The 24,875-nt window shown below is 38.6% G+C and overlaps 1 protein-coding gene and 1 long non-coding RNA gene across 2 annotated transcripts; one reads left to right on the top strand and one right to left on the bottom strand.

Moving 5' to 3' along the window:
- Positions 1-10,990: 10,990 nt before the first annotated feature.
- On the top strand, positions 10,991-11,661 carry LOC118777430. Its single transcript, XR_005004966.1, has 3 exons — positions 10,991-11,035; positions 11,208-11,283; positions 11,471-11,661. It is a non-coding gene; the product is annotated as an uncharacterized LOC118777430 (long non-coding RNA).
- An 8,431-nt stretch (positions 11,662-20,092) lies between these two features.
- Positions 20,093-24,322, bottom strand: spp1 (secreted phosphoprotein 1). The gene is made up of 7 exons (XM_036529946.1): positions 24,308-24,322; positions 22,779-22,820; positions 22,109-22,171; positions 21,876-21,926; positions 21,583-21,630; positions 20,649-20,942; positions 20,093-20,446 (listed from the first exon to the last, which is right to left on the bottom strand). Exons 1-7 carry the CDS (start codon positions 24,320-24,322, stop codon positions 20,093-20,095), a joined length of 867 nt encoding a protein of 288 aa, XP_036385839.1.
- Between the last annotated feature and the right edge of the window lie 553 nt (positions 24,323-24,875).

The following is a 24,875-nucleotide window of genomic DNA, read 5'->3' as shown; positions in this document are numbered from 1 at the left end:
AGATGCACAGAACACCAGCACCCCGAGAGAAAGAAAGCTGTCAGTAGGATTTATGAATTTTTGTGTCATGTGACTGCTGCCCAGCTGGCACCTAAACCAATGCAACGGCAAGGGGAATAACAGCCATGGGAAAGAACAGAGAGGTAAATTCACAAAGCTTGCTCACACCGGCTGCCACTACCCACAAAACACCGGGGTGGGGGAAGGGTTTTTTTTTGGGGGGGGGGGGGGGGGTTTGGGGGGTTTGGGGGGTTGGGGGTGAAGAAATAGAGAACCCGTATCAGAGGACTGGTTGCTTTACTGGAGATAAAGTTTTATTTGTGACTTAGTGTGACTTCTACCACTGTCCATTCAAGTAAACGGACAGGACACAGCAGTTCATGGTTGGTTTCTACCACCTGCTTACGCAGAGTTGCAAATGAAAACAAAGAGGCCCTAAATGATGTTTGAAGTCCCCTGCAACCAAAGACTTATATTCGGTTCTCTTTTGACATCCACTCTGTAGTTGCAAATACCACGAGTGTGGTGTCACTTCCTATTGCATATCGGAGAATTAAGTCTACAATAACATGGGATTTATAAAATGTAATATGTTTGTATGAAAACGCTCTCTGTTAGTAAATTGGTGAACATACTTGGTGTTATACAAATATGGTAATATACTACTACAAAAACATCTGGAACACAAAACCAGAACAATACAATCATTGTTTTAAAATGTGATCAATTTAAATTTGTTATAGTAATATACAATATTGTTAATATGAATCTGTATATGATCTATGTGATTTATAATAATTTTATAATATTACAAATTTTAAATGACACTTCAGGGTGCTGCTGACAGATAGCATAAGGCTCTGTTTAGGCAGCAAGAAACACAGCTGTCAAATGCAGACACAATTAGCTGATACTGATCCACAGAGGCCTGTCCAAATCAGTTTTGTACAGGGCACCCTGCTTATATGAATCAAATCCATCAAAAATTATTTGATTCTTAAAAGGTGTTAATTCTTAAAAATGGATTTCCAAATGAAGGAAGGGCATTTAAACAGCATTTCTAATGATATTCTTCAAACAAGTAAATTTAAAATAAAGTAAATAAAAAAAAAACATAAAAATATCATGTACCATTTTAGATCCATACTCATGATGTAACAGGCCTCCCCGATCTTTTCTAGCAGATCACTGGGTCAAAATTCATTAAAATATAAGATGGCATTGATCTTTCTGGCCTGAAATTGCTGCATATCCCCAGGGAGCCATCTTGCCTGGGTATGATGACTGTTGGGTTGGAACATTCACTCTACAAGGGCTCAAGTTTCACTCAAGTCCACCATTGTTCTGGCATACTGCTCCATTAGACTCTCTGCAGTCCTGTAAGCATGCTGACGAATGAGAGTAACATCCTTCAAATGACTCGTATTAGAGACGAGGATCATTCTGCCTGAGAACAAAGAGTGAGAATCTGTTTAAGATCCTGCGTCTCCAGGTTCCCATCAGTACTGATCAAGCTAATCCTGCTCAAACACCAAATATGAAGACTGCTGGGTGACGGCTCACATGTACAGGTTTTCTTTTACGTAGGAATGGAGATGTTGTAAAAATGTATTTATCATAAATAAACATAACAGGTTAAACAGGGTACGATTAAAGGGGATAGTAAAAATACTACAAATAAAAATAAGGGCTAATTATTTTTAAAAATAATTATTATGGTCAGGTAAGATACTGTAATTTGAAAATAGCTACTATATGGAGCTCAAATTACAGATGATGTTTTCAGAACTATATTGCCTGAGGATTCTGAAAAACCAGCTGGATGAGCCTGGAGGTCCCATTGAAAAATTGTGTAAATGTACTGTAGCATTATGGCTCTACTGTCCCACCTTCAGGCTTGTGAGACATATACAGTAACTGACATGTACTGCATGCAAAGTAGCTGACTGATGCTCTGAATTGTTTATACCACACAGTATAGAAATAAAAAAAATTGTTCACAGGCCTGGCAGACATTTATACCTACAAAGAAAGACAGTTAAGCCCTGAACAACAGCTCTTTCAAAGATGATCCTCCCTTCACCTTCTCTCACCTGCATTTATATTGTACACTGTGGACAACCTACTGGAATCAGGTATGTAATAACCAACCAATTACCAATTCAATAAATTTCACTCAAGATGGTTCTGATGATTTGTTAGCAATTTTGCATTAAGAGTTCTGAATTACAAGTGAGTAACTGCTAAGACAAACATCCAATGATAGTCAAAATTAAAAGCATGAGTCTTTGTATGCATTAACAGAATTTAAATATAGTCCATACTGGGAAGATGAGGCTTGCATTCTCACATTCACCATCAAATAAGAGGTGAATGTGAGGATGAATAAACTGAATTAGACAACTTGTGTCCACGAGATTAGGTATGGCTAAGCAGTCCCAAAGTATCTGTTACCTGAAATTAACTTCTGAGGAATTTAACTTTATGTAAAACAATACTATACTTTTCTTTCTCATTTTACTCTACACAGATTCTCACATTGGTAGAATTAAACATTGAAAATCTCACTGTTGTTAACACCACTTTTGTCAGAGCCCTCTCTAGTGGCCTATTTGTGTAGCAGCAGAACTTGAACTGCAAAAACCTGGCACATTTTATTGGTTATGGCAATAAGGTAAACAGGCTTTGCCTTGGATTTTGCTTCGAAACTGTTGGATCAGAATACCCACGTAATGAATTTCTTCAAAATATCAAATTTGGTACTGTTGTATTGATAAAATGACCTCATATTCTAACCCACATGGTTGCATTCTTCCTCTATTACATTATTTAGCAGATGCTCTTACCCAGGGCGACTTACATAGGTTACAGTTCTTTACAATGTTAGCCATTTATACAGCTGGATATTTACTGAGGCAATTGTGGGTTAAGTACGTTGCTCAAGGGTACAGCAGCAGCAGATCAAACCAGCAACCTCTTGGTTATGAGCTCTGCTCCGTAACCACTATGCTACACTGCCGCCCATGCTGGCAATGTTGACTTTCCAGGATTTTGATTCCTTTTCCTTCCCTATCCCATGTTTGCCAGCTAGCATGTATTCATTGTGACACTTGAGGTCATCGCAAGATAAAAAAAGTATGAAAGTCACAGTGAATCCATGCTGTTCTGTGGTTAAGGTAGTATCGCCTTTACTTGAAATCACAGATGCTGCAAAACACTATTTGGTTGACAGTGCACAGTCCCTCATATCATTTGTTTTACTTGCTGCAGTTGACACAGGTGTTTTATCTCAACAAAGATGTGAAAGGTTGTCAAGGTTATGTCGAGCTGTGAAAGTTAAATCAGCAAAGATTAGAAAGTTGAAGCAAAAAAGTTTATTGCCATATTGTGTCAACAGTGTAATCGAAACTCTCATTGAAATTAATGACTAGTTTTGTGTGGATAATGTACACGGCCTGCAAGGTGTCCATTACACTTATTAAGGCTGGTCCATTTTCGCAAAACTTGCATTTCTTTTCATAATTCTATTATTTTGTTTTATTATTCAACACTATTAACAATAATAATGACTATGAAGCTATTAAAACCATGTTTTTCAATATTGTTGAAATCGCTAATATGAAAACGTCCGTTGAAGCATGGCATCATTCAAGTTTTCTGTTGTCCAAGGACTCAGGATACACTTCATGCATATTCTAAAAAATCAGGATACTTGTCATACATATTTCTGAAAAATTGATCCCTTTTACAATGGGCCCAGGAAAATGTTGTGCTGGGGGGCAGTTCGGTAATAAACTGTTGCTAATGGGATCCTAATGTTTTTTTTCCTGGCATGTGGAACAGAATTTGAAATTATTTCACCACCAGGGGGCAACTTTGAGCCTGCATTGTCATTCTATTTCCTCCACACAGGCACAGAAAATTTTATTGTTAGTGTCATTGTGACTCAGAAAGAGGAAATATTCTGCCGTGATCACCTTATCAGCTCATACAGTCAGCACATAAGTGAGGTGTTGGATGGAACATTACTCAAACTCACATACTCACATGAACAATCTTATATAATATGAAACCCTTGCACAAGCATCCATACTTTACCAAGTGTTCCATATGTACGAGTATTGCAGATATGCTGGTCAAAGCAACACACATTTATTAATTCTTATTTTTATATGTTTATTTTTATTAAGTGCTGTTTGTGCAAGTGGTTTTTAGGAATGTAGTTATTAGCAGCCTTAATGTAGTTACTAAATTTCAGTTGTTAAATCTGAGAGCAACTGCTGGAGAACTTTCAACAAGATCTGTTGGAGGACTCCATAAGGCTGACTGTTATACCGATGTTGCGTGGTATTTATTTTATTTTTAACATGTATTATTAATTTTTAACATGTATTCTTAATTATAAGACCTGCAGATGATGTATAATGTCAGGATCGGGGAAAATTATGACTACATATTTGTCATGATGTATTTATTTTGAACTGACGATGGGTTATTTGTTAATAGTCTTCATTTTTTTCAGTGCATCATCTTCTTGACAAGTTATTTCATGTTATATGCATGCATTTGTAGTTAAAAAGGGCTAAAAGAGACATACATATTTACAAAAGAAAATAATAAATAGAAAAGCAATATTTGCAGACAAACTGGACACATGTTATGATAGCGATAATCAAAGATGAATATGGAGCTCAACCATAAAAGTCTGGAATTGTTACTACAAATTCTGTATTCAAGAGTAGGATCACATGTCATCACATCTAAACCATGCTGTGGTTAAGCCTCAAGTTACAATCCTAACATGTCCAGGGGCCATTCTGATTATTTATATCAATTCAGCATGGTTTGCTGTGTGTTCACTTACCTTGGAACTTAAAGAAAGCTAAAGAATTCAAATTAATCAAAAGGTAAGCTCTAATACAGTATGAATTTTCACATGCATATAATCCATATATTATACATGAACAATGAAAAATCTGTTTACATTGCATTGTTTAACAGTGCATGTTTGTATTTAGGTTTGAATTACTACCGATAAAGGCAGTAGTATTAGTACCAACAAATTGTCAAATGCAATCTCATTTAATGTGGTTGAGTAATGTGCTTTATGTTGTATGCCCTCAATTCCCTTTGGAGTTCATTCTCTCCCAATTATAGGATAAAGAATATTGTACAAGCATAAACACCATATGCAAGTACTTTAAGAATGATGTTTTTGCAGGTGCACCTCCACAATAAAAACAACAATCTTGGTATTGTGTCTTCTGAGTTCATGTACTGCTTCCCCTGTACGTATATGAATTAATCACAGATTAATTAGTGTAGCATAGCGGTAAGGAGCAGGACTCGCAACCAAAAAGGTTACCAGTTCAATTCCCCACTTGGGCACTGCTGTTGTACCCTTGGGCAAGGTACTTAACCCTGAACTGCCTCAGTAACTATCCAGCTGTATAAATGGGTAACATGTAAAAGATTGTAATCTATGTAAATTGCTCTGGATGATAGTGTTTGCTAAATACCAATAATGTAATGTCATCAAGTTATATGTTAATCAGATTACAAATAATCACACTCACAGACGAGTATCTGTGTGCCTTGGAAATGTCATTTGTTTCTGTGCTTATTTAGGTGACTCAAAGTCAGAGGGATGGATTGTTGAAGATAGATATGAGTATAATTAAGGAATTTTTAGGTATTTGGTAGTAACCTGGTAGCATGTTAACATGTTGCAACATTTGTCATTGACAATAGTTAAATTAATAGACAATCAGCACAATGATCAAATGTTGTTAACAAGTTGTTGTTATTTCAGAATCCAATGTTCAGATGGAACCATTGAGTCAGACCTCCCCAACCACTACCACCTCCAGCACATACTACTGCCCCTTTCCCAGACTTGAATACTTATTCAACAGCAACCTGCTCAACCTCTTTCTTAGTTACTCCCCATATAATCCATACTACTACTAGTATCAACCTCAGGTCTACACCCACTACCCTTTCCTCAGTGGAAACCACATACTCCCAGTGGTTGTTCACCTGAGACAGAGTTGAGAAGGAAATCTATCACCCAGGAGTTTTTCAACAAAAATGCATGCATGTTACTATGAAAACAATGGTTTTTGTGACCATGTAGTAATGTAGTAATGTGGCTTACTTTATCAGAAAATGCCCAATCAGTGGAATATATTGAACATTCAACAGAATTGCAGTAATGATATACAGCTGATAGTTATATGCAGAATTTACATATAATGCACATGTGCACTTTAATGGTCTGTTTTTTGTTAATGCACTCATTGGTAAGCAAAAAATTATCATACAACTGAAACTTTTTTAAGAGAAACATATGCAAAATAGCCTGTTTGTGCATGTCATAAGTACATTGTTATGCTAAGTGTACTTTTAGAGTACTCCATATGGGTCATATTACCCATATATCATATTAAGCGAAAAATATAGTTGCATAGAGCCTTTAAACTAAACATATAGTGTAATGAAAGTTGCAAATCAAATTAAAATTTGTATCTTTAACTAGCAATATTCTGTAAAAAGGGCCATACTGTATGTATTCAAAAATTACTTGGAATGCCTATATTGTATATGAGCATTACTGAACATTATTCCTACTTTTTCAGGGATAGCCTGGGCTGGTTGACAGTCCAAGGCATGCAAGAAAACATCCCTCCCACTCATTAAACTGGAACCTCAGGTTTGTCCCAAAGGGGAATTTAGTGGTAATGATGTTCCACTGCATCCAAAACATTTTGAGACAATATCAGGTGGAAATTATAGCTAGGTTCACAGGCTTGACATGACATCTATTTTACAATTATGACACATGGCACTCAGTTGGTCAATGCTTTGAACTGCTTCTCATTCTTTTAAAGTGCAACTTTACCACCTTGTGTAGAGCAATTATGGTTTGTGCTGTTTGCATTGCACTCCATTTTCACGTCAGGGATCAAACAAGGAGGCCACACAGGTAACAGGTATTAGACAATCACTAGCATTTATCCAGTGTGAAGGACAGCCTTCACCACCTCTCCCTGGAGACTAATTGTCAATTGTGTATCAATCATTTAATTGTGTGCCCATGTTGGCAATTTCTATGAGAACCAGCCTGTTGGCTAACAAGCTACACCTGACTAACTGAAGGTGGATTAAAAACAGGTGTGGCTGGTGAACAGGAGAAAAGGCTCATTTTGTCCCTGCTGGTGGTTGGTGTAGGCTAGTTTCCTTTGTCTTGTTTGTTGAGTTTTTTAATCTTTGCTCTTTTTGCTTCATTCCTGGTCACTTATGGGAGAAGTGTTAGCCAGCTTCTCTACATCCAGCTATAAGCAAATCATCAAATGAAATCAAATCCAGTATCTTCTCTGGCTTGAGATGCTGTGTTTGATTGCCTCAGCAACCACACATTTTTAGGAAAGCTGTAAAATGTCAGCGTTGGTATTACAATACATTCTTGTAAATTTCCAATAGCATTCATGGACTAACATTACAGTATGGGAAGGATTGTTTCATGGCTATGATATGATATGGCCTTGGGTTAAAAATTACTTGTTTTGGAATTAATGAAAAATACATAAAGGGCAAACTATAGAAATATTTGGTGTTATTCATTGGCTTGGAAACGTCCTGCTCAAAAAATAGCCAGTAAAAGAGTAAATGGATGCAGTGCTGATATCAGTTGTAAATTGCATTGTTTATAATATTCAATAGGGTTTAAAGATTGATCACTGCCATTTATAATGGTGTTAAGTCCTAAAAAGTGGCTGGAACGCCTTCTGGCCTCAGCTGATAGTTTTTGTGCAGGTTTCACTGAGCTTCTGTGTTGCGCAACTGCCCTGCCAGGCACTTCCCTGGGCGTTTTCCATAACGAGCTATAGCGAGCATGAGGCAGTCAAAACAGGATTGTGGTTACAACAATGAGATCACTGATGATTACATGAACCAAACAAATTACAGGGGCTAGCACATCATGCTGAGTAAATGGGAAACAAAGTATCATATGTAATCCTAACCTTGATAGGTGTCTAGATGCACCTGAAAATCAAACCCGCTGTATATCGGGGCTGCTTGGAACCTTACTGGAATTTCAAAACTCAAGCCACAGGATGTAAACCACAGGCTTAGTCAGTACTGTGGGGAAAGCACATGGGGATTTTTCTTAGGGATGGTCACTATCCAGTTACAGGTTAATGCACAGAGTGGACAAACAATGCGATGCATTGGTCCTCGGCAATTCCTTTCTAATGGCATTCTGTGTGCTCTTGCATGCGGAGCACTCTCTGTGTCTGTTCCATAAGGTACTCAGTGAAGCAGGTGAGTCGGAGATGGTCTTTTTGTGGGACCTGCTTATTTAATTAAATGTACTTAGGTGCCTATGTTAGTCAGGCAGACTGAGGGCTCCCCAAATCTTTATGCCAGTATGAACCAGCAGGGGAAGTCCAACCACTAGTTCAACATGTCCTTTCATGACCTGGCCCCCTTTGAGCAAGCCACATCATTTTTTTTGTGGGACTATCAAATCACCTTAATGTTCAAGTAACTAACAAAAATCATAATGTCACTATGAAATTATATTCTGTTAAATAAATTGAATTCTGTCAAAGAATTATCCAAACTCTGCTTAAATTTATTACTCTCCCTTACAGGAAAAATTATTCCTTGTAGGTCTCATTTGCACATTCTAAACGAAGCTTTGGCAAATTAAGTGTTCCAAGAAAATTGTGGGTTTTTCCATTCTTTTCTGTTACACAGATGACGTGCCACTGTGGTTAAAGTATATGTTAATTGCAACGAAACTCATGTGACCAGTCAGAAGTGATTGTACACTCTCAGCAGCAACTGATTAACTAAAATGTTGGAGCCGAAAGTCATTACATCATCATTATGGTGACTGCAAAAAAAAAAAAACCTTTGAACAAAGACATCATTACATAATTTACCAGACAGGCAGACAATAATTATACTAGATGTAATACAATAAAAACATAATAATAAAATAAATAAAATACAATTGAATAAAAATACATTTAAAAAAATTCAGAGGTATATTGTACGGGTTAAATGGGTATAGACTAAATTAACAATAACTATAATGCATTTCAGACAAAAAAGCCAAAGGAAAGAAAAACTGCTGCCAGTTTAAATTTCTTAACACCCATTTACTGCGGAACAGTATTATCATTATTTGAAATCAGCTTATGAATGTGGAACTTGCAATGCATTACACGCTTGACTATTTCAATTGAGGTGAATGATAGACAGGAATGCTATTTCTATACAGTGAATGAAAGTGAATTGACAGGAACTGTATTGTTAGCCCTTTTGACTCTTTGGGTTTGGTTCTTTGTGTTATTTATGGGTGGGTTTTTGTAGTTCATTTCTGCTGTTTCATTCAGGATGTTAAGTTTGCTGATAGACCCACTGTCCAGTATGCCATCATCCAGCGTAACATCATCTGTGAAAGTCCCAAGAGCTCTGCCTTACTACATTCCCTGGGATATGGTCATCTACTTTAAGGTGGATCAGGTTAGCTTAGTCAGCCAGCATGGGCTTATGAACACCTCCAAATAAAAAGAGCTTTTTCATGGAAGTCAAGGCTCCTGCTTTGTGTTAGCAAATATACAGAAGTCTGGCTTTTGCCCAAAATCTGAGCGATCACACCCAAATGGCTTGAGGAAGTTGCCATCAGATTCAATTCCACTGGTTTCCATTGGCTCTCCAGTCACTTCTCACTGGACCCTCCCTCCGCTGTTCTGACCCTCCAAGGGTTTTTGATGCCGTCCCCTGTCCCAGAGGTAACCTGTGACCAGACTTTTTCAGCATCCCCCTTCAGTGTTTGGGTTTGACTCATTCAAAGGACCTATTCAGCTGTTCTCAGGATCAATCCTGCATATTGCTGGTTTAGTGCAATCCGATCCACCCATCTATCAAATCCCTCCCAATTTCCCATATGGAGAAATGCCTAATCAGCCCCTCACCCACTAAAACACTTGACAGATTGGTGACTGCAGTGATACAAAATAAACTGCTGATGTCCCTTCATTGTTATCTGCCACTCCTTTAGCGGCAACTTATTTCTTGAATGATATGTTCTTATGAAATTGCTGGTTTCTTCATCAAGTACAAGAATATACATGCCGATTACAGTAAACATTTCTACACGCCTTCTTCTTTATGGACTACGTGCCATATATACGCACATATTTTTGACCATATATGGTGAAAATTCCAGGAGCAATTCCATCCGTAAAAATCAAGTAAAAATCAGTAAAAAAAAGTTATCACCTGAGTCAGTTCACAGTTAATCCTGAAAAAGTATGACATCCTAAGTTAAATAAATATACCTGAATGCCCTTCAGTTTACCTTCCTTGTTGAACTGTGGATTCTCTTTTTTTTTTTTTTTTTTTGCTCCATGGCAACAGTTGCAGCAGTAGGTTTGTTCCAACAAGTAAACTGAGACACTGAGAAACTTAGACAATGAGATACAATACTGTACTTTTCAAAGAAATGTAACTTCCCATGTGTCCTCACAGCTCCAAACTCTCTTTTGTACTCATGGATGGCTGGTTTGTATTTTGAGATACATGAATTCCTGCTGAAATAAAATTGTGCAATTTTGTACGCCCCACAGTAACTCTACCATTAGCCACATGTTGTTTTGACAGTAGATCCATGACCATATTTCATGGCTAAAGCACTCTCTCATTTAAAGCCATGTTTGTGGCACTGTAGGGCAAGTGGTGTTTTATTTCAGAGAGGGGACAAGAAGAAATTCCTGAAAATTAGTCATATGGTTAATGATGGAATGACTCTTTGGGAGTATTGCACAAGATATTCCAGAGCCTAAAAGCCAATATCCGGCTGCATCATTGTCATTGAAACATTTAACAGATTATCTGTTCAAACACATCATGCGTTACTCACTGCCTTTGGGTATATTAACACCTGCTCCCTAGTGTCAGTATTCAGTTTGGAACTGTTGCTTTTCACTGCATACTGGACAAGTGAAGTTATACGCTCAAGGTAATATCTTAAACCAGCAGCTATGATTTTGACATGATGTTATTACTGAAACAAAGTACAATTGTAAGGGTTTTAACTTAAAGTTAATTTGTTGTATACTCTTGTGTATTGCTGTCCATCTTGATTCTGAGAGTGTACACTCTACATCTGTGAAGCAATTTATCTTTTTCAGAAAACTACAAGAGATGGAGATTTTGAAGACTGCACTTTTTATTCTTCTGATTGTGACGACAGCAACTTCGAAGCCAGTAAGAATTGTTCAAATTTCACATTTGTAATTGAAGTCATAGGGAGGTAATCTTGTTATTTTGTACCTTTAAATTTTAAATATTTCCACAGAGAGATGAAATTCTATACACTTGGAAAAACATTTCCAATGATGGCCACTGTTTAAAAGTCTGTTTTGAAAGGTCTCTTTTAATGTGTGATCAACAGGCCCGTTTCCGTGGTGTCCACTCCAGACAGTGGAGTGTCAGCAGCTCAGAATCCTCTGAGTCCTCAGAGTCCAACGAGTCCAGTGACTCCTCAGAGGAGGTTACCACTTCCATGCCAACTCCCCAGACGACCACAAAAAAAATGACAACGCCAGTCATCATCCCTTCCACGAGAACTCAACCTATCACCAATGGGACAACTTCTCCATCAGTCACCACGACGAATGCCATCACTAGATGTGTTACCATGAACATTACAGATATCCCACCAGTCACTGATGGACGAGGGGATAACTTATAGATAAGTCTTGGTTGTTCTTAAACAGCATTTTATATTGGCATTTATATATTTCTGTTATCCTTATTAACTAATGTTCAATTTTGAAAGAGCACCTAAGGAATGTTCTTGGTAGTTATACTCAATAGTTAACCTCACTATTATCATATAATATGTAAATTCACTTAATATAGGTTTGGTGCTCTCTGGCCAAAATTAGCATGCATCTGAAAGTGAATTCAGCCCAGGAAAAGTATTTATCTGGTGTAGCAGGCATCAAACCTATGGTCCTTGCGAGTCTGATTTCTACGTGCCTGATGCTGTACATCTATTAAAATGCTGTTTTCATTTTTAACGTTACCACCTCAGATTCTTTTGAGGGTGTTTTGTACTGATCTCCAAATAAATTAATGAGCATACAAGTAATGTTTTGTACTGTCCTTCTGGTGATACATCCACCTCTGAAGCATCACTCCCACTGAGATTATATTGTTTTGTGTGACAGCACAGTCAACATAGATATACTGTGTGGTTGTTTGGGTGTCTTGGAAGTGAATTCAATGGGTGCATTTTCATTCAGACATGTTAAAAATAAAGGTACACGCTCCTCACAGAAGAAAAGACTAAACCAGCTAGCAAGACCCAGCAGTGGTCTCACTGTAATGCCACAAGGTTTCCATTGTGTTTATCTTCAGTACTTTTATTCTTTTTTTTTTTTGCTTCAAGCTGGAGTCAAAACCAACAATCTCTTCCTGTCTGTTTCGACAGAGCAAAAACATAATTGCAGTAATCATAGCCATGGGTGTTGGAGTGTCTGTGTTTGTTGTTTTTGCCATGGAAGGTTGTAAGTGAACTCACTGGATAGTTCCAGCATTGAGTTTTCCGTGGCTGTGTGGGGGTGTGTGAGAATGTTAGTAAGTGCATAAGTGAATAAGAAAAGGAGGGGAAAAGAGACAGTTTTGCAACAACTGAAATTTCATATCCAGCTTCAAAGCTGTCTTTTCATTTATCTATGAACCTGGTGATAATATTTGATTATATTTGGTTGTATGAGCTGGTGCTATGATAACAATGGATAGATCAGTCCCTCTGTTTGATATTAAAGCAGCTAAATTTGAACAGATATAAGACATATGTGACATGATTGAACAGAATGCTTGTCTTTCACCTGTGCTGTGACTGACAAGTTGAAGAAAGGTCATTTGCAACTCAGAAACGGCATCTGAGTGGTATTGGTAAAAGTCATGAAAATGTAGCATGTGCATCTGAGGTCACCAGTGTCAAAACTAGAACACAACTGTTCACTGTTGAAAGGGGAATGAAACAACCTGTATCAACATGACTTTCCCACACATTATTAAAGTGAGTCCAAATTTCTTTTAACATTTTCTTAGACACAATGCCATCCTCAAATTGTCCTATAAATCTATAAATTTGTAAAAGTTGTTTATTTTATCTGAAATTAACCATTTTGATTTAATCACTTTCTTTCCAAGGGCTAAATAATACCTGAAAACCACAACTACTTTCCCAAGCCAGTACTGACAAGTGAATTTTGTCTGTAAACTGTCCTTCTGTCCTTTTTTCTTCCTGTTGCAGCAGCTGTTCTCATACCCCTTTTCGTCCCCTGATTCCACCTCTCACCCCTTTTCTACTTACACGTCTCTATCATGGGCCATCTCTGAGGCCCATGATGGAGACATGTTGGATACAGGGCTCCACCCTCCTGGACTGGCCCCTGCTGATTCAAAAGGCATACATAGGGTCTCCCAGTACCATTCCATTTAGGTAGGCTGGTCCCCTGACAGAGTGAATTTTAAATCATGCCCAATTTTCCATCAGACCTATTGCCCATTCTACTTTCAACATCCACATTTAGATTAATACATCCCCTTAAAACTCATTTCAGGCATTTTGATTTTTTTCCTTATTGTGATTCAAATTCTGCACAGGGTGTTGTCCTGAAATGAACATTGCCCTAACCTCTTTTGAGCAGTCATGCGGTATTTCACAGATTTCTTTTTTTTCTGAGATTTAATGCAATAGCACCCTCTTGTGCTGTGTTATGTTACATGCGCTTCAGGAAAATGAATGCGGCAATTTTGAGAAGCAGCTCAAATGAAAACAAACCAATTAATTCTGTGGTGACAGTATGTCATGGGGCATGACAGCACGGGACCCTGTGCATCTGTGTCAAAGCAGTCAAAGTCACGCGAAGAGCTGCAGACTGGTTGGCTGCTCTGGGTTTGTGACTGCGTGGGCAAAAAAAAAACAAAAAGACAATGAAAACAAAGCATTATTGAAAACGGACAAATAAGGGGAAGGTAAATATGCTGGACAAGTGATACAGCTAAAGTGATAGAGATAAATAAGACAAAGAGGGTCCAAAAAACACTACTAGTATTCAACTCAACTGTGAAAATTTGTCGGACAGCAAACTGACAAATAATTTATGTAAATATATCACATTTCATGTTCATGGCTCACAAGCAGGGTGGCTCAATGATTCTCTGTCCATCTTTCTTGCCATGAAACCATGGAACCATGAAATTCTGGTGCCACACATTCTTCAACAGTTTTTTTTTTTTTCTCTGGGCTGGAAGTATATCTATATAATGTGGAAGTGTGCTACTTAAACCCCATAACAATACTGGTGAGAGTGATAGTTAATATATTTTAAAAGATGGCAAATACAGTAGCAAATACAATATTTTCTCTTAAACTGATTAAAGTATTGAGTATTTTATTGTGAGGTATCCATCTGACTCTGGCCCTGAGATATGTTCTCACAGTCTGCAAGAATTGGAAAACATCAAGTTACTATGAGTTACTACCACTTGCCAACCTCAGGATGGATCAATAATAAATGCTCTAGTGTCAGTAACCTAAGACCACATGTCTTTCTAAGTATAAAACTGAATTGTTCTGTATTGTCAGCAGAAAATCATTTGACACCACAATCTCCCTCTGTTGGCTAGGCCTGGAGGTGGGAAGGAGTGGCCAGGAGAGGCTTTGTGAAAAGAAAATAAATAAAAAGAAAAAGCTTTTTGGTTTCTGCTCCCAGTATGGTCTATCAATTTGCAAAAATAAAAGGGTACTTTGTCCACCTAGAACCAACAATAGCAGGCAGTGACGCAACTCCTCTTCTCTGGAACCTGTTGTTTCAGGGTCGGGTAAGTGCACTTTTGCGGTGAAATTTATCGTAAAGACATGAAGGAGGCACCGCTGGGGTGCAAACCCAGGATTTCCTGTTTACTAAGCAGGCATTTTAACCCAGTGAGCCACAGCGTGCGAAACTGCTGTTCAGTCCAACCAAGAAAACTGCCTATACTGAACAGCTGCAATGGCAACAAATGTAAGATCAGCTTCATCATCATGTTCTCACCATGTTTTTGTCCTCACGCAATAACAAGTATTATGTCTGTATTTCCCCACCTACCTGAAAACATCGTAAGGCCCCTCAGCCGGTCCATAACCAATAGCGAGTTTTTGTAGAAATGCAGAGCTAAATGTGGTCCCCAGTGTTGAGAAATGCAACATTTTGCTAACTGAGTTAACTGAAGAAATAGATGGAGGTAACAAGTAAGAGATTGTAAGCACTGCACTCAAAAATCAGGGAAATTTTAATTACCATGGCACTCTTCACATGAACCTCACATGAAAATACTGTACATGAATTATTTTCCAACAAAAATACTTTCCGCTTAGCAGGTAAGAGGTATGAGTTGCTGAGGATAGAAATGTAACACGTACCTGCCATAAACATCACACCATTTGAGACCTCTGGTCATGTCTCTGGCTTGCTTTGGGTCTGAGGCCTTTTTGTGGGATCTAAGGGTGCTGGAGTCTAAATATCCGGATTCAGCTGTTCAACGCCACTGATGTTCTGATCCTCATAGCATGCTTTTGTGCATTCTGTATGCTCTATGTTTCTGCCAGTTTCCCTTTTGACACCTTTTCTCCTTTGACTTGAGTTATTATTCACACATGTGTATGTAAGTTTAAGGCTTATATTAAGTTTTTGATAACTGCTCCATCTTGTCCAAGCCCTCCAAACTGAACACAACTGCACTTGTAAACGAGAGACGACAGAAAAATAGAACTGTCAGACATAAGGCGTGGCTGTACAGAATTCTCCTTATATTTATAATACTGTGCAGAAGACAATTAAAACATTGCAGCACTGCAATGTCACATAAATCCATATTTTACAGGACCATGAATAAAGTATTTCTGTGCTTACCACTAAATAACCAATGGTATGATAAATACTTTGTACAAGCCACATTGAACTTATATACATAAATATACATAACTACTTTTTGCAAGTGTTTGTGTGAGTGCACCGATGCGAGTTTAGCTGTAAATGGATGCATCAGCCATGTGTTTGCTTTCATGTATGGAACTCTTCTATTTGCGTCTTGGGATAGCATTTATTATTTTTTTCAAAAGAAGGGTTGTATCAAAAAGAAAGCAAGGCACACAGCAGGCAGCCTAAACACAGAGATGCATACAGTGAGAGAGCAAAAGTCTGGGAGGAGGCAGCAGTGCTTTCAGCAGTAATTGCATACATGTCCCTCAGAAGAAGGCCTCAGGGATTTCAGTGTTTATTTTTCAAATCATCTTTTTTTCCCCTTGTAATTTTCCAGTAAATCAAATTCAAGATAAAAAAGAACCCTGAGAGCTGACTCTGCTGAAATTTAATGCAGATTTCTACAATGGCTAAATTTCTGTATCTTTTGTGTTTTCCATTTTTATTTCATTTTCATCTTAATTTCCCCTACGTGTTTGCTTTCACATCCTTTTATCCATAAGTAGTAGTATGTATGTGCGTTTGCATTTTGATGATTTTTGTCTTATGCAAACATCACAGTGCAAACTGGTAAGCAAATTGGCCCACACAATTTAATTCTTCAGTTGTATGAATTTTGTATTCTGTTAGTTCTAATTTTAGTGACTGGTGTCTGTTACTTCTATGCGTTGTGCTCAAGGTAAATTTTTATGTCAGTGGTGACAGCAGTTTTCAAAGTCTCTGTAAAAGTTACTGTTGGACAAAAGAAAGTTGCATTTGATGCATTTGATACTGTACTTCATAGCTGTATCCTCTAGGGGGCAGTGGCTGTGAATTTGGGCTTATCACAATGGAGAGGAATGTCATTTCAGCAATAAGTGCTTATTTAGTTGTAGGTCATCGTCGTCATCGAATGGTTTTCACACCTCCACTGCTAGATCCTCAATCCATCTCCTGAAAGGTGCGTTGCTTTCATTTATGGTGTTATATCCGCCCGTCACATTCGTGACTGGGCACTCCATTAGTAGGTGGTCAGTGTCTTGCACATCTGTTCTGCAAGCTGGGCAGGATGGTGACTCACGCAGCCCCCATAGGTACAAATTTAGGCCTGTTCTAGCCTGTTTGCCCCTGAGTCTGTTTGCTATTACCCATTGTCTGGGTAACAATACAAGTTGTAGCTGGGATGTACAGTAATCTCTCAGTGATAAACTCTGGTTAGTGTGTTAGTATGCTGAATTGTGACTGATGCCCACTTTTGAGACCAGAGATTAATCCCTTGCCCTTCTCTAAAGACATTCACTTCTCTGTGGGGCCACTCTTTGTTCATTAAGCTTCAAATCTTTTATTAATTGTCAGACTCAGGTCATCGGATGTGCCAACTTTTGCTATCAGGGCAGTGTTTCTCAATTCTTACCTCTGTGCTTTCTCAATGATTATCTTAGTGATGTTTTATGACATTGAAATGAAATTGAAATAATAAGATAATGCCACATATTTGGCAAAAAGCAGTTTGTAGTTCTGAGTCTTTGTAAATCATTTCACATTTACTGTTATTTTCTGAGGTGTATGGGAGTACTGGTGTTTTTCACACAATGCAACAAAGCAATGCACAAAACAATGCATTTCTTTCAACGTGTATGCCAGTCATTGTCAATTGCTTGACAGATGTTTGTATCCATGGAAACAGATATAGCTAATGTGCTCATCTGTTGTATAACTCTGTATCAGCTAAAGCAGCTCAATACAACTGTATTCATTCATCTGTTCAACCAGCTATTGGGTTCATGTGATTTAAAAATCCACTGCTTCAAATGCTACTCTTCTTTTTCTCGTATTTTGAATAGCCAACATGGCATTTCTGTATTCAGAAATACACTGTAGATCTTCAAAATTATAGTGATAGAAGTTATGCCATCCATCAAGTTTCCGGTTGGTGGGGCAGACCCAAAACCCATACAGCATACTGCAGACAAGCAGTTCTTGCTACATTGTCATTGTTCAGCTCAATGGGCTGTTATTTTATTGTATAAATACTATGTGTGCTTATGAAACCAGAAACCAAGGGACAGGGGCAGCAGCAGCAAGGAGCTCTTCCTATGACAGTGCCCTGCATTTATGTTATTTTAAATAGTGCTGTGCTATGGAAAAAAAAAGTTGCAGGGGAGAAAAATATTACAAGAAAAGCTGTTGTAAAAAAGTTGATGCTGGAGGTACACAAACAAAAAGGTCTCTGCCAAAAAGAAAAGCCCTTTTGTACCAAACAAAAAATGTCTGCAAACTCATAAAAAATGAGAAAGCACAAAAGAATCACAGTGTGCAAGGAAAAATCTCCCTAGATTAAGTGGGGAATCAGCATGTGGCACATGACTCTCCAATGATTACTTAATCAAGTACTGTGGCCTGAACTAGCTAAAAGCTCAGATACTCTGAGTGACAAGACACTGTTCTTGTAGATTTATAATATTTTTGAAGATGTTTTGTAGAAACATGAATCAACCAATTTGTGCAAATTCCTATGAGTGGTCGGGGCACTTTATTCTATTGCCAAAACTAAAAAAAAGGCAGACATGCAGCCAGAATATTGCTTTGTGCATGTTGTTTTTATGTGCATGGGCCAGCATGATGCTGTTAGGTCATGTTAGAATCCTATTGTCACTTTCTTGGCTGCCATGACATTCCACATGCTGTTAAATGGGTGACTCTTGTTTGCATGGTGTCTGCCATGTGTGGGAACTTTTTTCTAAGTTATTTTTCATGTTATTATGAACCATTTTATTCAGATCAAAGGGGAACTCACTGTGACATGGTTACACTGTTACCAGCAGACACAAAATTAGGCAACAAGATGTGGGTGGTCAGACAGCAGAGATGTCTTGTGGCATTTTTGGCTTGAGGTCCAAGCTGCCACAGACCTCTGGGAGCTCCATGCCTTTGAGGCTCTGTTTTCGTCTGCCCTTGGACTACACAGTACCGCATTCCCCCACTTCCCAAAGTAGGCCTGGTTGCCAGAGACGAACATGTATCCTAAATGGTTCTGACAGAAAAACAAGGCTACAGGCACACTATATTCGTATGATTTATTGCTTTAACTACTGTGCCATAAAATATTTATGGTCTCAATGCTTTCATAGTAATTCACTCCAGTGTGCTTGGCTGAAAATTATCTAAAATTTATGAGCAGTGGGAGCATTTCAAAATTTTGAAATATTTTGTGGAATTATCAATGCTCCAAAGAATAACAGACAACTGATTTAAAATATACATGGTGCATAACACTTGTGGTTGACATTTGCTCTAGTCTCTGTCTATATCAGCTAACACGCTAACTGACAATAACTGTCATTGAGTGTCCAGTATGATAACCTGAATGGATTTTACTGTCTTACACAGAAAAAAAATCATCTAATCAATATCACTTTTTTGCTGTGATGCTGATCACAGACCTGTTTTACATTACACAGTTTTAGCAGAGCAATCAACACAGCTTTTGATTTTCACATCATTTCACAATATTATCTGTTTACACAGCTGAATGCTGTCTAAGGCATTTCAGGTAAGGTACCTTCTCCATGGGTGCAACAGCGGTGCCCCACCAGGCAATGAAAGCCCAGCTCCTTACCATTACCCAACACTGCTGCTTTTTCTACACTAATGTCAACAACTGCAAGCCAAAAACTGAAGTGATTAATTAAATGATGTTCAAAGACTCGAAACCGTTTTGAAAAAAAAAAAGAAATTTATTTAGAAATAAACATGATACAAAGCAGTACAAAACACTTTTTAACAAAATAACCTCATAGTGTAATTCATTGTGCAATGAACAAATGAAAATCCTGGATTACGTATAACGAGTTGCATTGCTCTTTACAGCTATTGCAGTAACAGGGCGTGGAGAGCCTGTTTTGCGCGTCTGTTCGTCATGGGTCCGGGTTTGACTTCCTGTGGCGGCGGAAGGCAGACAGCAATTCACCAAACCACTGGAAGCGACGTTGCATTCTTCACTGTCGACAGCATCTTGGGAGTATGGGGTGGGTCTGGGGGGGCAGGGTGGCGGTTTACTTAGCGGTGATGACAACGGGAGCCTCGCTAGTCTCCTCGGTCTCGTTGGAGTCACTCTCCTCGCTCTCGGAGGTATCAGAGGAGTCGCTGTCGGCGGCGCCGGGTGTGGCCGTGGCCTCCTCGCTGCTCTGGCTGCCGTCAGACTCCTCGCTGGTGCTGACACTGTCGGCCATGCTGGCGCTGGTGCTTTCTCCTTCGCTCTCTGTGGCCTCGCTCTCCTCCGGGGCACTCTGAGGGGCCTGGCGGTGGGTAGGCTCCTCGACTGTCCCGCTCGCCATGTCCAGGCCCTGGCTTTCCACCTCAGGGGTGCTGGTGTCCTCCTCCATGATGTCCTCGTGCACCTGGAGGGCCTGAACAGAAAGGGTGAACCATTACCATGCCCCATTTAATAGTAACCCAATGCAATGGAGCGGGAACTGGAGGCTTTGTGGCATTACAACTTCTTACAAGATTAAAACTACAAAGATTAAAACTGAAATGTAATGGACTTCGTGGGCCTCACATAATTAAAAGGCACCAAACTCTGAAATCTATTAGAACAAGTATAATTACCTTGTATACTTTCAGGTTCTTTTCAATATCGTTTCCATCCTTGGCATCATAGACGGACGTTTTCTTGCTCACCAGGCCCTCCTCTGCCTTATCCACACCGTAGAACTTGTAGGAGGACGGTTCCTTCTCGATTTTGTTGCTCTCCACGTAAACAATGGACTTCTTGTAGTCACCGGGGTAACCCAAGCTGTCACCCCTCCCGTTGTCAATGACCGGGGGGAGTGTGGTCTCGATGGGGGCAGGGGGGGCGGTGGTGGTCTCCTCAAACTCGGCGCTTTCACTCTCATCTGTGTCCTTTAAGAAATGATATGGTGTCAGTGAGGAAACACTGCCCAACTGTTGTATTTGTGCTCATGCTGAATTTGTACAGTATGCAGTGTTGTCAGGTTGACTTCAGAGATATCTGAAGCCAGGCTCAAGATTTAATGCTAAAAAATTTGATGCTAATGCAAGCAAATGCTAACCAAAAAAATCTAACACTACCCACTGGTAATATTGCATGGTAATATGCATTCTGAAATTCTATTAATAATTTGGAATTGCTCCCAGGAATGTTTTAGACAAAACTCATTATTACTGTCAAACCAAAGGATTTGGATTTCGAAACCTGGATTTAATCAAACTACTGTATGATTTGTCCTTAACCTTGAGAAACTAAAATGCTGAATTTATGGAGTCACTACATGTTTTCATTGGTTGTAGAAGAATATTGTTTCATTTCTGTTTCAAATTCAGTCACTACCAAATTGATTTTAAAATAAAAATTACTAAAACATTTGCTTAATTAACAGTTACTTCATTTTGTAATATGAAATGAAAAGGGAAAAGCACATTATAGGTAAAATGAACCTAGGCCACAACACCATGCAACATAATAGTGGATGATCATGGATATGTATCGTTGTAAGGATTAGAATGCAGACATATTACTCACAGCCTCATCTGTGTCATCGCTGTCGGTATCATCATCATCGTCATCTGATGCTGTTTCTGATTGCTAGAAGAGAGGGAAACAGTGACATATGTCACTATCACCTGCAAAAGTACCACACATTGTCTACCAGGGAAATATTACTCTTGTCTTGCTATTAATACTGACCAGGTGTTTAAGTATGTGTCTACTTTATATGCCTGTTCTGTTATGTGTAAATGTTTCTGTCCCTTTTGTATGGGACAGAGTCTTGTTTGTAAGAATTCAGCATCAAAAAGGAGGACAACGAGTTTTACCTGTGCTTCATCTGAGCTGTCAGAGCTCTCGTCAGACCCTGCCGTCACAGTCTGAAATATGACACGGCATTAGACAAACACTACTAACTTTACATGGTGATTGCTGTGGATGCAATTTGGGGGTGGGAGATAAAATAAATTAAAACAGGTTAAGGATTCGTAAATGTTGTTAATATGAACATTAAACATTTACTTGCGCTGCCCTGGAAGATATGCAGTCAGGTGTTTCTTACCTGTACAGGTGCTGCTTTTGGAAGAGCCGCTGGGGCTTTCAGCTGCATACGAGCAGGCTTTACCTGTGTGCCAGAAACACATAATAAACTTAAACACCAGAGAACATTTTGCCATTAGTGGTCCCTACCTGGTGTAATGCGTATTTTCTTTTGGCTCATGTATTACTTAGCACCTGTTACATTTACATTTACATTTGTTCATTTGGCAGATGCTTTTATCCAAAGTGACTTACAAGTGAGGTGGAGTACAACACAAGCAAAAAACATGTAACATTGAAATGCCATATATAACAGCAAAAAAACTAAATCTGTCATCATGTTATTAAAGGGTCACATGTTTTTATAAGATTGAAATGCTCTGTTTCAATATTTCAATGCCAGCCATCTAAAAGAAATACAGGAAAATACATACACGTAAAATGTAACAACTTCCCAGTTACAACAGGTGAACACTGAATAAGGCTCAGTGAAGCTAGCAGTCAATCAACAACTAAACTCATATTTAAAATGCGTGTTTTGAACTAGGGAACCAATGAAGACAGTATGCTGAAATGTTTGGAGTCTTTTAGCTGCGTCTTTACTCGGAAATGTGAAATGCCAATCATTTCTGAATGCAGTTGATGACATGGGAACTGAACATTGTAAATATGATTATTATAGGAGCACTCACCACTTCCTCTGAGCTCTCTGAGCTGCTTGCTGAACGTTTCACCTGAAAGCACAGAAGATTCATGTCACTCTTTGAGTGAGCTATGCGATATGAACTCCTATGACATTTTCATAAACCTTGTACCTCTGTGTTTATGTGTGTGTGTGTGTGTGTGTGTGTGTGTGTGTGTGTGTGTGCGTGTGTGCGCGTGTGTGTGTGTGTGTATATGTGTGTGTATGTGCACTTGGCAATCTGTCTGTTGAGAATTATTTGTTCAATTGTCTGGGAAATAGAGTGGGGAAATTGCCATACAATACATTCTATTTATGTTTTAGTGGTGAAAAACTTAAAAAAAAATGATTACTGGGGTCTCACTGTTACTTCAACTGAATGCTGACTTGGTACTTACAGGATGACAGAAGACTGTAGCAAGAAGAACAGCCAAAACAATTGCAGTTTTCATGGTCTCTGCTGTTTACCTGGAAAAAAGAGAATTTTGAGAATTACACTGACTCTTCTGTAGTCCATCATCCATTTCTTTTCAGAGATCATTATTTTCATAGGGAGAGAGATAGTTGTAGTTATTTGTGTCAGCCTATAACTGGCTTTCAGATGAGGCCCATTTATACATCTCCTGACAGGAACTGTAAGATGTGAAAAAGCTTATCATCCAATAAATGTTCATTTGTAAGCATTTTGTAACTTCCCTTCTTTATTACTGCAACCCCAATTAAATCTAAGACAAGGGAGAAAAGACTATGTGAAGTTTCCAGTGCACATGAAATTGATATCAACATACAGTCATTTGCTACTGAACTATATATGTGTATCCCATTGAAAATACATGTAGAATAACAGAAAAATTTCTCTCACACATCACCTCATAATGGTCTAATCAATAAAAGCCTTAATTAAAATGAGGCAAACCACAAGCTGGTGTTTTTCTTCTCTGAGCAGAAAGTTGTGGGACAGAGTTCAGCTGAAGCTTGCCGTTTCTGAGTGAATTACCAATTCTTGGCAGGGAGAATATGGGTTTCCCTACTAACTGCATCCAGCTTTCCTTGTACATGTCTTTGCTGTTTTCTTTGTGATATGTAACTGCATTACACTAAGTATAACTTGAGTTATATGCATTTATCTCATCCTATAATGATCTCTGCCAGTATGTAATTCACTGAGTTAAATATGGACACTTCCAAACCACAGTCCAAAGGCATTGAAACTAAAGCTTCCTGCTTTATTTTAGTGTCTGCCCTGGTTTCTCATTAGCGTTTTCATTGTAGAGGAGAGTGCTCTTAAATTTGTGGCAGTGCCAAAAAAAAAAAAAACAGCAGCAAAAAACACAGGGAGCAGTGTGAAAAAGCATAGAAATGATTCCGTGCGGCCTGCCTTCAAACACAAATGTATCAACCGTTAGTTTTTTTTTTTTTTTGTTCACTGTAGACTATAATTTTGAGGTTCTGTTCTTTGGATGTATGAGTCATAGAATCAGCTGACAAATTAGCCGGGATTTATGGACGGCATCTGCCACTTCCTCTTCTCCCTCTCACGCTGCGCTTCGTCATCCCGCACCCAAGTGCTGGGGTGGCTGTGATGGAGGAGGACCTGCATTTCCACATAAACACAACTATGCCACTCTCACTCTGTGATCTCTTTTGTTTTTGAAGTAGCAGGTCACAGAAGTACGAACGAAAAATAATAATTGCTGCGCACAAACATTCACGTACCCACTCATGTTGTTCAAAGGCGTACCTACAGTATGTATGATATCATTCATTTGAGCAGAATTTGTGCATATTTTCTTAAACTACATGCACAATAGAAATACAACAGGCACTGAGAGTATGAATGTTTGCAGTGCTGAAGCAGATCGCCCTAAAAATTTCACCACATAAAGGAAATATTTCAAAGGTGATAAATAACAATGATATATAGATATATCATTGTCTATACATAGTTATATACAAACACTAATAAAAATAGGATACATAGATTGCTATTACTTAAAATGATTCCATCCCTGTGGGAGGAAAGTTGTCTCTCAAATAATCATATTAAAATATGAGCCATTCATAAGTACGCAAAAGCTGATGTAAATATCAGAGCAATATATTTAAT

The sequence above is a fragment of the Megalops cyprinoides genome, chromosome 5 (genome assembly GCF_013368585.1).
Source record: "Megalops cyprinoides isolate fMegCyp1 chromosome 5, fMegCyp1.pri, whole genome shotgun sequence".
NCBI lineage: Eukaryota > Metazoa > Chordata > Actinopteri > Elopiformes > Megalopidae > Megalops > Megalops cyprinoides.
Note: the sequence above shows the minus strand (reverse complement) of the source record. Positions and strands in the feature narration are given on the sequence as shown.

Coding starts and splice junctions, on each gene's coding strand:
- spp1 (XM_036529946.1), bottom strand. Junction 21,631..21,875: donor ACAGCTCAGATGAAGCACAG/GTAAAACTCGTT, acceptor TCAGAAACAGCA/TCAGATGACGATGATGATGA. Junction 20,943..21,582: donor GCGATGACACAGATGAGGCT/GTGAGTAATATG, acceptor CATTTCTTAAAG/GACACAGATGAGAGTGAAAG.